Source organism: Schistocerca gregaria, chromosome 1 (genome assembly GCF_023897955.1).
Source record: "Schistocerca gregaria isolate iqSchGreg1 chromosome 1, iqSchGreg1.2, whole genome shotgun sequence".
Classification (NCBI taxonomy): domain Eukaryota; kingdom Metazoa; phylum Arthropoda; class Insecta; order Orthoptera; family Acrididae; genus Schistocerca; species Schistocerca gregaria.
In genome coordinates, this window is record NC_064920.1 from 824,694,827 (window position 1) to 824,707,357 (window position 12,531).

Consider the following 12,531-nt stretch of genomic DNA (forward strand, 5'->3'; position numbering starts at 1 on the left):
TACTAAATTTATTTGACATATCCAATACTTTCACAAGAAATACTCACTTTTGATGACTCAAGTTGACATTTATATATTATTACAGAAGTAAGTGCAGAATTGATCTCTCGTGGCAACAACGGCGATAGTAGCCCGGTTGTTTTCTCTTGATGGTACAACATTCCTAAATCTCTCAGGCTGGTTTGTAGTATCTGGTGTTATCTGTAGTATCTGTAGTGTCTGGTATTGTTAAGACCCAACCGTTTCTAATACAAATAGAAAAGGCAAACCATTTTCCATGGGGTTGAGGTGCAAGCTTTCATGTCAATTATCCATGTCACAGCTGAGCACGGTGTATCTGTCTATTCACGGGTGGATTTAGAATATTTTTCTTGGGGAAGTGGGAGGGGGGGGGGGGGGGGGGGGGAGTGCGCTTAATCCTTCAAGTCAACAATTACTCACAGCAGGGCCCAGTGTATCTATGATAGGGTACCTATATGTTAAGGTCAAATTGGTCTTCACAAAGACTTTGTAATGAATTGAAAGCAACTCATAGGTTTTATTCAAATTTTACTGGTTTAATTACAGCTAAGCAAGTTAAATAAACCTTTTATATAGGTATGACATAAGATACTCTCTGAAAAGCACTGCACTCTAAAAAATACTGAAGTTCAGTCTTCTCTTAAATCCTAAGTCGGTTTTCTGTCATGGTGCTAAGGTTTTTATGCACCGCAGCGCAGAAAATGATCTTTCGGCTGTGTAAGTGCTGATGGGCAGAATCGATAGGAGCTGAAGGAAGTCTGCGATGTTTGTAACACATGATGATCCTTTTATGAGCTTGTCTTGTGGTCTCGTGTTTTCCACAACTGATTCCAGATCACCAGTTTCCCTTTCAATGCTGCGAAACATGGCAAATAATTTTTGTGTATTTCAGCAATCTTCAACACTTCCCCAGTCAACCCATCAGAAATCAACGGTTTCAAGACGTGCTTTTTGGAATTTGCAGCCAGTTCATTACACAGAAAATCTGAGAAAGGACTCCAGATTGACACTCTAGTTGTTCTAAGACTTTTTATCTCAGTGCCAAATTTCTTAGCAAGTCCTTGTGAAGCCTTAAAGGCAGGATGAAGGTGTAAAACACTGTCCTGACGAAGTTCTTTCAACCTGTCGCACGCTGCTTCGATGAGTTGCATTGGTTGGAATAGATCTGTTTCACTGTCTTGTAGTTGTCGAACAAGTGTCAATATTATCCCGAGCACTTTCACAGGTATACATAAACTTACAACAAATTCGGATGACTGCACAGCGCGAAGTAAGGAAAATGCAGTCGTGCAATACCGGTACTACTTCCACTGCGAATTGTACATAGTTTCTGCAGTGCAATAGTTAGCATAGGAAAGATGTCTCGAAAATGTAGGACAGAATCATGCTTCTCTACCCAACGTGTTTCACACAGTTTGCTTAGTGTTGAATATTTCTTTCTGGAAGAGATGTCTGTATTTCTTCCTATAGTGACAGTCGTCGCTGAGCAGAAGATCGTTTCGGAACAAATTATACTTACAGCATTTCGTCTGATGCTTAGAACACAGGCCTTGAAAAATTGAGCCTGTGACATACACAGTGACTGTAAATTGCTAATACTGTTCCTAAGATATAATTGCTTGAATTCCTTTAAATTTACCAATCATACTTGCTCCTCCGTCGTAGGATTGTCCTTGGCAATAAGCTACATCAAAGCTTTAATCTCCCGCATGATGATGTTTGAGTTTTCACCTATCAGGTCAGTAACAGCAGTGAATTTTAGAAATTCTTCTAACAGCACTACTCTCAACATCAAAGAAACGTATGCATAGTGATAGCTGTTAAGGGATTCTTATATTGGTTGTCACATTTGCTATTATGGTGAAAAATTTTGCTTCCCTTATAGAATCAATCATTCATTTTTCCAGTAATAACACCAGCACAGCAATCTATTAAATAATCTTTTGTTGACTTATTGATACAGTGACATTTTTTGAGACCGACTTTACGTGTTGTATTAATGTCTCTTTGCCTGTCTATTCAAAATCTTCTCTCCTGACTGTCTTCTCCACCCAGTAATCCCTCATCTCCATGCACCCGTAAGGGTATATCCTGGGCTCCACATAACATTATTGTCTTTATAGCTGAGATTAGTTTTTTCCATTTTCATACACTCCTCTCTTCCTAACCTCATCGATTCTTATTATAACATCAGTTGATTTCCCTTCAATCACATGCAGAAAGTTCTGCCAGGCAACCATATTTCTCTTTAAATTTATCTGATTTAATTCAGCTACATTCTATTACCACTGATTTACATTTGTTGATATTCATCTTATAATTTCTTTTCAAGATACTATCCATTTATCCATTCCATTCGACTGTTTTTTTTTTCAAGTCCTTTTCTGTCTCAGAGAGAACTACAGTGTCGTTGGCAAACCTTACTTTTTATTTTTTCCCACAACTTTAATAACTCTCAGCTCAGGAAGGTGGTGACGGGAAATGCTTCATCCCCCCCCCCCCCCAAAAAAAAAATCATTAAAGTGCAACAATGTCAGAATTTGGTAGCTGTTCTTCAAGTGTCAGTAATAATTTGCCAAGGAGATGATCCTTGAATTACACAGAATGACACAGTGTCCTACTCCATTTGAGCACTGTCTTACTGCTTCCACTGGTGAAAAATGACACACCTTCAAAATCAGCTGTTTTGCTCTTAAATGAATTACATTTGTGCCATCCACATGCACTGACAATCAATCTAACTTAGGACAGGCCTTTAGTCGATGTGAGACTGTTTGGGATACAACTGGTTTAATTGCCAATTAGTTCCAAGTGCAACCTCTTCACAGAAGAAGCTTTACACAATCAAGAAATTCAGTTTTGGTAGATTTAATTAAGATAAATTACTCTATTGACATTTTTAGACTAGACACAGCCTTTGGGTAGATAATAAATTTCTGCTAAAGATAAACAAAGATGGTACAGCATTAAAAGCATTCTCATTTCATGGGTGGAGCTATGCCTTAGCAAAAGAATCCATATTAAGAAATGAACATTCAGGAATAGACTTAATTTGGAGATGTGATATGTTATATATGGTGCCCCACTCCTGTTCCCTAACCATTGATCTTACACAGACTCATGCAAGCATTTCAAACCAATAAATGACTCACTGGTATTGTAAGTACAGATCAATGTGAACACAATGGATGATGCTCAATGTGCAAAATTCTTGGTCATCAAGAAGGATAATAAGCTGAGGTGGTACAAGCACATGAATAATCCAACCAGAAAGCTTAGTTATGTCTTGTTGATCTTCAGATGGAATTTCTAGAATACTTCGCAAATTTTCACTCTATAATGATCCAACATAATGGTAGAATCTCAGTATCAAAGAAGTTTTCGTTTACAGAAGTGTGCAAGAAGAATATTGTATAATGTTAACTGAACATTTTGTAGATGTTATCTCAGGGTCTTAGAGATTCTTGCAGTTGTGCACCAGTATATTTATTACTGTTAATAACAAGAGTGAATCAGGATGAAATGTGTATTTTCACTGCCACAATACTAAAAATAAAAATAATGTACATATTATCCCTAACTGTGGTTCAGTCTGGAGATTGTTATTCTGTGGCAAATGTTTATAGTCACAATGTACACTGAAAAATCCTAGCAATTCACAGGCAGAGAGAAACAGTACAATAGCAGTATTTTTTATATTTTTAAATTAGCTGTTTTTTCATGTACATGAGGAAATCTGGAAGTACTTGTTATAATGAACAAAGACAGTAGACTAACACTAAACATGCAGTATTGTTAGTATACCTTATAGAAGTAGCCTGCAGTGTGTGAATGAATCGAGGAGTGAAAAATCTGTTACCACCAGAAGTAATTTCAATGCCCACACTCTGATAGAAACACTGTGTTTCAAATTCTTTGGGATCGATCTGTGGAAAAAGTAAAAAGAAGCAATCAAAAAAGAAAAAGAAAAAGAAAAGAGTACACTGGTACCTCTCACTGTGTTGCCCAGAAGGTAAAAATGTTGGCATAGTCTGCATATTTCTCACTCCATGCCATCTCAGAGTCATCTTCTAGAGCAGTGTGCATAAATTACAGTATTTATTTTCCAGAAACAAACAGTGAGAATATTGTGTAAAGAATAAAGCTAAACTTATGACAGAGATGTCTGTATGGGACTCAGCAGTTATAAATTCACTTCAAAGTACTTTTTCATTTTAATGAGTTTGTTGCTGATAGCAAAAATCAGTTTCATTTGAACTGTGATTTGCTCAATTATAAAACAAGACACAAAAATTAAAAGTCATTGATTCCCAGCATATTTTGAATTATTAAAATTCTTGGGTGTTCCCTCTTATCACATTGCAAGTCCTCAACTGCTTTTTCAGAGCTTTTGATGTGACCTGGGTAGACACTTGTTAATTCTAATTTATACATAGACTCTGTCTCCCTGTTTAGGGTTCATATTCCAGTTATGTGCTATGGTGCAAAAGTATTCAACAAGCTTCCACATAACATAAAGCAAGAAACTGAGAACCTCAACCACTCTATGTACATAAAAGAGATAACCTCATTTCTCATTTTTTCTACTGTTTCTCGGAGAACTCATATTTAAGGACTAGAAATTCATGTAGCTACATGGCAAGAAGCAGTGCTAACTGTAAAGCTGCAAGAAAAACAGTACTGTAGTGTAACCAAGCCTCTGGCATTGCACATGCTGGTAACTATTCTCTTTGAAAAATTATAACGTATTAAAATACATATTATCCCAAGCAATAGAAGGTAAACAACAGCTCTTTGATGCAACTGAGGGTGCAGTAACTTATTCAAATCTTAATGTTTGAGTTTGGACCACTTTTTCTGGTTTTCAAGATAAGTTTATTGTGCCTTTCATTTTTGCTTCCAAAAATTAAAAAAAAATGTCAAAAGTGATGGGTTTTAGAGAACATTTTGAGGCAGAGTACATAATTAATCAATATTGTCATTTAAAAAATACTTTTTTTCCTTTTTGGATTAATGTTACTCCAATGCAGGACAACTTTGGAACATTTACATTTTTATGTTTGGAAAATATTTTTTGACCAGTTAATGTTGTACCTAAGTTATATGGAGGAATAATGTTAATGTAGATTCTGTCAAAGAAAGTAAGGCCAAGAAAATGCAGTTAAAGTTACATACTGATACTTCCTGAATGGAAATGTTATACATAGGAGTTGAACATAAACAGGGGAAATATAACATGAGATAAGAAAGAATGAATACCAAAACATAAATATCCTCTCCTCTTTGCACAAAACTTGAATTTTAAGGATGGAATTAAGATCCAAAGACATCAAAGTTGTTATAATCTTTTACGAAGATGAAGGGAATAATTTGTAACAATGCTTCCAGCATGAAGTTGTATACTAGTGTGACCAACTTAGACTGAGATTAAACTATCAAAGAGTATAGAACACCTGGATTTCCAGCATCTTCAGGATAATCTTTGGAGGAAAATAGTTTATCTTTTCCCTCAATGTTTGACAAAGTTGCCCCAAAGGGTGAAAGTTGGTCTAGTTTATGGTATGACTTTCTGTCTAATGTAGCAGGTTGCATTTAATTTAACTAACATAATTACAAATCATATTAAACACTATAAACATTTACAGTGAATTTAAGTTCAGTATGCACATTAACTCTGGTACTTGCCTGTCCTTTTTTTTTTTTTTTTTTTTAAATGTATACCTTATATTATTACATATCCCTGAGACAGTATACTGGCTAGATCTCTAGAACATTATGAACAAATGAATGAATAAATGTGTAGGGGTGACTAGAGAAGTGTCTGTGACGTAAACATAGCTATCTGTTGGACAACAGGTGCTCTACTTCATGTCTAATATGCAAAGTGACAAAACATTGAAATTATGATATTCCAACAGGAGGTGGTTAGGGGTGGAGGGACTGAGTAGATTTTCAGCATTCAGTGACTTCTTCAGAGCATCTGATTTTCTCCTAATACATGCATGTAATGCAATATACAAGTAATTCCCAGTGTGAGTAAATAAGTACCAATTATAAATTGTAGTTAATATGCTTTACAGTATTAGTCTGCACTGGTTGCATATGCCTAGTAATGTAAACCCGAATCATTCCACATCCCTAAGAGCTCTCTGTATTGATGGGATTTACTATGACTGAGTAAATACTGTACCACAGACTGCATTTTAGAGCTGAAAATTGTGATTTTCTTTCCACTGATCTATTATCTTAGTGATGCAGTTTTGTGAATTCCGAATTTGGCTATCGACCTTTCTTTAATAGTAGCAGTCTTTATTTACAATATTTCAAATCTCCCAACAATGTTCTACTGTTGGGAGTCACATTAAAGATGGGATTTCTAATTGTAATGTGATGACAACTATTCTCATGCAAATTTCTCGGAATACATTTAACTGTTTATTTATTTATTTGGATGGTAATCATAATTTCAAAGTCTTTGGCTCAAACACTTTAGAAAACAGTTTGTATAGTGTGGTTCTGTGGAAGAGCAACTGAGTAAAATGAAGGATATACACTGAGTTGACAAAAGCCATGGGATACTTCCTTATAGAATGTCAGGTGTCCTATTGTCAGGTGTGGTGCAGCAACTCAGTGTGGCAGACACTCAACAAGTTAATGGAAGTTTCCTGTAGAAATACTGAGCCACGCTGCCTCTACAGCCACACACAAAAGCGAAAGTGTTGCCAGGACAGGATTTTGTGCATGAATTTACTCTCCATTACATCCCATGTTGGGTGATCTGGGTGGCCAAATCATTCACTACAATTTCCGTAATGTTCTTAAAACCAGTTGTCAACAATTGTGATCCAGTGACATTGCTTGAGCGTTAATACTGACAACTCTACACAAGCACTACTGATCTGTCATTACAGAAAGGCCATTGGTCATTGTGCTGTCCAAGGTGAGAGGTAATTTGGTATTCTCAGCACACTCTTGACACTGTGGATCTCAGATATTGAATTCCCCAATGATCTGAAATAGAATGTCCCATGTGTCTAGTAGCTCCAATTATCATTCTGCATTCAAAAGCCCATCAATTCCCGTCATGCAGCCATAATCATGTCAGAAGTCTTTTCACATTAATCGCCTGATTACAAATAACAGCTCTGCCAATACACTATCCTTTTACACCTTGTGTACATGATACTATCACCATCTGTATATGTGCATATCACTACCCTCAGTGTATGGCATATTGTTTCACTGATAGCCCCAATATTCTTAGATGTACAAGCAACATGGAACTTACTGTTTGACATTTGCCATAAGTAACAAACAATAAATGGCTTAATTCATCTTAGTTTATTCCAGAGATTTTTACCTTAGTGAATATTCAGTTGTGTTTCTGCATAGTCACCTTGTAGATGCCTCTCTAAGGAGTTCATCATTCTAACTGACTTCCGTGAAATATACATATTTGTTAATTAAATCCATCATAAAAAATGCACGACAATATGAAAAGAGTGGGAATGTGAAGGCTACAGCACTAGAAGTAAAAATGATCTTTGTTACACATTACAATAGCTGACAGTGTCTCAGAGACGAGTCCAATATATTCAATTACATGCTCAGCAACATATCTGGTAAGCAGGAAAGCAAGTTTCAAATCTAATTTGAAATCATTTCTTCTGGATAACTTCTTCTACTCTCTATACAAATAGTTTATTAAGTAGTAATATCATGTGTAATGTAGTAGAAAAAGTTGCTTACCATATTTTATTTAGTTTGTGTTCAGTTGTAAGATGAGTAATGAAAAAGCTTAATATGCTCATTTTTACCAAATTTCAGCATTGCACTAATTGGTAATCTCTGAATTGCTAACATGAATCCATACATATAAACATATAACATTATTTCTTCCAAATAATTTTGGCAGATGTAATGCAAATTATCTATGGAATCTTGCATCAAAATACAATTTGTATCTTCTAATAGGTACAATTAACTGTATTAAGAATGGATGTCATCATGGTTAGTTTATCCATTTGTGGGCTTAAACGAGTGTCTCTTCCCAGAGCAACTTCATCATCATATTGTAAATGATCCTGCCATAGTTCCACAAATTCACCTCATTGCCACTTTGTTTCAGTATTTACTTTGTGATCATGTGTATCAGAACAATGAACCATGTCATTGCAGAATGACAAGGAAAAGAATACATACATCTTTTTATTCAGGAACTTTGTAGTAATTTAATGACTGATCTGCATAATTTAACAGCATGTTTCTTTCATTTTCTAATTTACTAGTGAAGATCACACAATAAATTAGTCTAAGGACTAAAAAATACCAGATGTTTATCTTATAAATTGCTACACCACACAAAACATTTACCATTGATACCTTTTTTAATTCCACAATAGCAAAGATTTAAAACTTAACATGTTCACAGTAAAGCATTATGTAACACATTAAAAGGTACAACTCACTGAATAGTAGGTGTGTTCAGGCATCAACAGGCACATAAACAAGACTCAAAATTGTAACAGTTTTCCAGCAAATTCTTTTTAATCCTAGAGTACACACACACTCATACACAAATGTGTGTGCATGTAGCTATAGAGTTATTTAGATTTTACTGGAAGTTTTAGTACAACATTGTATCTACAAGGTGCAACACATTCAAAGTGAAGTGCATCAGATAAAATTTATACTGACCCAAGACATATGCTTTTCAAATCCAGTAACAGTGCATCACAAATCTTCTAAATATTTTGTGAAAATGTTTTCACTACTTCAGCTCTTTTTAAAAAATTGTGGACTACATCAAACTTTAATGTTAACAATAAAAGTAACATATTTACTTAGCGTATAACATAAATAATTTTTTTTAACTAAAACATTACAGTTACATGGAAATATAGGCCATTAGACACATAGTACAACTTCAAAGAAGCAATACCAGCTTTTACCTTATGTGATTTAGGGGAGATAACTACAGTAAGAATTTTGGACAAAGTATCCATATTTGACAAATAAATGCAGGTCTATCAAAAGACAAATGTGAGTACTTGAGAAAAGTAGCCATAGATCATAACACTGATACCATGAGTCACCAAGAATTCCATCTAAATGAAGATAATATAAGAAAGGGTAAGATTACAGAATATAAAAGATAGGATTTCTGCCACAACATTGTATGGCTCTATCATATACATAAGAAATAGCCTCCTTGATATTAAGGGAGTGAGTTGTCATGAGGTCAGTGGTATTGAAGTAATCACTGTGTAGCTGAGTGGCTGAAATGTTGTTCTAGTGTACAAACCACCAAACATCCAATGGTCCATTTTAGTCTTACTCCCTGTACCTCAGCCGTGGGTATACTTAGATGATTTCAAGAGTCATCACACAAGCTGTGGCTATAGACACACTGATGATATTAGAGATAATCTAATAGAATGTGCAGAAGGAGAATAACCATATCTTAGTTATGTAGTCAAAGAAATGAAAACCTTTACTAGATGACCTGACCTGTGCTTTCTCTCCAATGGTGAAAACACACTTCCTTTGAGTCATACAAAAAAAGTCCTAAAAAGGTTCCCAAGGAGCCAGCACCACCCTACAATAATCAGTACAGGGTTTGAGATACCTGTCACAAAGTCCATTAACAAGGAGAGATGTCTGGGATCAGTACACTCAGGAGATCAACAACAACTTATGTTGGATAGCCCCAAAAGTACAAAACTGTAAGAAATTTATGGGAGTCAACATTGGAGCTGCCAAAAGCAATACACGACCAGGACTCAGGAAACATTACATCCCTTGCCGGGATGATGCAAGAGAAAACATGTATGCAGAATTGCAGAATAGCAACAGACTGAAAACACTGACACTGCCAAAAGAATACTAGAGCAGCTAAACAAAGCAAGAAAGTCGAAACTGAAGGACTTGACTTCCAGTTTAAACTTCACTCATTCAAGCTGGAAGGCATGGACAGTGTTAAGGAATCCTGGCACTGCGACCAATGTTTGCAATCAGCAACCAAAGACATTGCTATCAGAACTAGCATTACACATCAAATCAAGAGCTGAGAAGGTTCCTGTTGATTCAACCATCAAAGAAAAGATAAAGGGTGAACTGAATGAAGTTAGTGGCTACCTTCATGATAACACCACATTATCAGACCCTTTTAATGAAAGAGATATAAATTAGGCTATCAAAGCACTGAAAATCAGGAAAGCAGCAGGCCGGATGACATAGTCCATGAATTTATAAAACATATTGGGGAACATGGAAGAACTTTGCTGAAGAGATTCTACAAAGGTATACTCAAGACTGGAAAAGTAGCTCAACAGTTCAAGTTTGCAAATACACTTTCAGTCATCATGTGTGGAAAGCCAATTGATGACCCCTCAAGTTACCAGCCAATTGTGCTTCTCAGTGTGTGCTGCAAACTGCTGGAACAACTTATCCTTAACAGAATTCAAGGAATAATAAACGATACAGCTTCAACATATAAGGCCAGGTTCAGAAGACAGATCACCTACTATGAACAGTTTCCAGCCTTGACATTCTACATTGAGGCTGGATCCAGAAGATACCAAAGACTTTGGTGGACTTTGTCGTTTTGTCAACAACATATGACACTGTGTTGTGTGCTAAAAAGTGTGCCCCAAATAAGAAACTGATGACACTTGTGAGAAATATGTTAAACAACCGTTAATTCAAGGTTAGCATTGGACAAAAAGAGAGTAAGTCATTTACCATGAAAATGGGCTTCCCCAAGTATCCATCCCAGCACCCTTGCTCTTCAACCTGTACATCAGGGATGTCCCAAATACTACTGACAAAAAGTTTTGCTATGCCAATGACTATGTCATAGCCATGCAAACCAGCACACTCGAGGAATGAGAAAATTAATTGTCTACAGACTTAGAAATTCTCAACACATATTACAAAGCAAGGAGACTGCAACCAAATGGAGCAAAGGCAGAAGTCTACACAGTCCACTTAAACAACAGAATTACAAGGCTCAATGTGAATTTCTGTCAACAGAGGATCAGACACAATTTTCAGCCTAAATAGCTTGGCATCACCCTCGATTGGTCATTAACATATAAAAAAACAGCTGTAAAACACAAACCTAAAGCTAAAGGCTTGAAATAATATAGTAAAAAAAACTTGCTGTCACGACCTGGAGTGCAGAAGCTTCCACTCTGCAACTCTGACACAAGTATACCCAGTTGCTGAATACTCTGCCCAGTATGGTAAAACAGTGCTCACACCAAGAAACTAAACATCAGTCTGAATGAATCAATGGGGATTATTACAGATATACTAAAATCCACAATAATCCCTTGGCTGCACACCATCAATAACATTCCACTATCTAAATGGCAATGCCAAGAAGCAACCAATCCAGAATGATGATGCTGCATCATCCTGACTACCCCCAAGACCTTCCAGTTCATACAGTCTTAAATTACCCTCCTCCAGACAGCTTGATATCATGCTATCCACTGTGGCATAATGGAGAAACAAGAAGTTGGACCTTAAAGAAGATTGGTGCAGGAGGTGGAATGCTGCAACAATAAAACATCCAAGTCTTCAAGATCCATCTACCAGTCTACCATGATTTGATCTGAAGAGAGTGAGTGGGGACAATAAAATAGTCATGCCAGGTGTAATGTTCTGATGCACAAATGGGGTCTCCACGACTCTCCAGTCGGTGATTGTGGGTCCCAAGAACAAACCATTCAGCATACTGTCAGAGACTGCCCTCTGAGAAAGTATCCAGGATCATTCAGTGATTTTATTAATTCTGGTTCCTATGCTATCAACTGGCTTCCTTCAACGGATTTTGAACTCTGACTAAATGTTTCTGTTTTAATTAATAGTCCTAATTTTGTAGTTTCAGTGACCTCCCGTTAATGTTATTCAGTTATTAACTTTAAGAATTTGAACATATTAGCAGTGTCTTGGAATAAGCTACAAATGAAACTGGAAATACTCTACTGTGCAATACTGAGTGGTTTGTAGCAACCAAAAGTGCCTATCATGCAAAGGAAACAGTTTGGAGCCCTAACACATATGTAAGGAGGAAATACATTTTAAGTATATGTGAACAAGAATTTTCAATCAAGAAAGAAGATTATTCTGTTTTTTATACTGAAACGATACAAATATACACAAACATGTCCACATAGATTACTGAAGTCAATTGCAGGGATTCTTAACCTAGACAATCCAGTCTGAGTTTTAGAGTGTAAAAAATAATTGTCAGCAGTATATAGCTGCCAAGAAAATGGGAGGCAGTTACATACATCTGGTGACTACCTTGTTGCATGCTGAATCCCTGTGTTTAATGTGAAACTTATGTACAGTGATTAATACATGGGAACAATTAGATGGTCTTGATGGAGGTCTGACTATTGCATGACAAGGCTAAGCTTAGTTACCACCTTGGAGCTTCATGAGGAATTTTTTGTGCTGGTGCTTGATATCATATTTCCAGTTTCACATCACAAGAAC

At 36.2% G+C, this 12,531-nt stretch overlaps 1 protein-coding gene across 1 annotated transcript in view; it reads right to left on the reverse strand.

Moving 5' to 3' along the window:
* The window catches only part of LOC126276055 (sodium channel protein Nach-like), a 159,662-nt gene that overhangs the window by 27,354 nt on the left and 119,777 nt on the right, over window positions 1–12,531 (reverse strand). Inside the window, 1 exon segment of the mRNA XM_049977250.1 lies at window positions 3,826–3,947. Within this exon segment, the coding sequence (XP_049833207.1) occupies window positions 3,826–3,947 (122 nt within the window).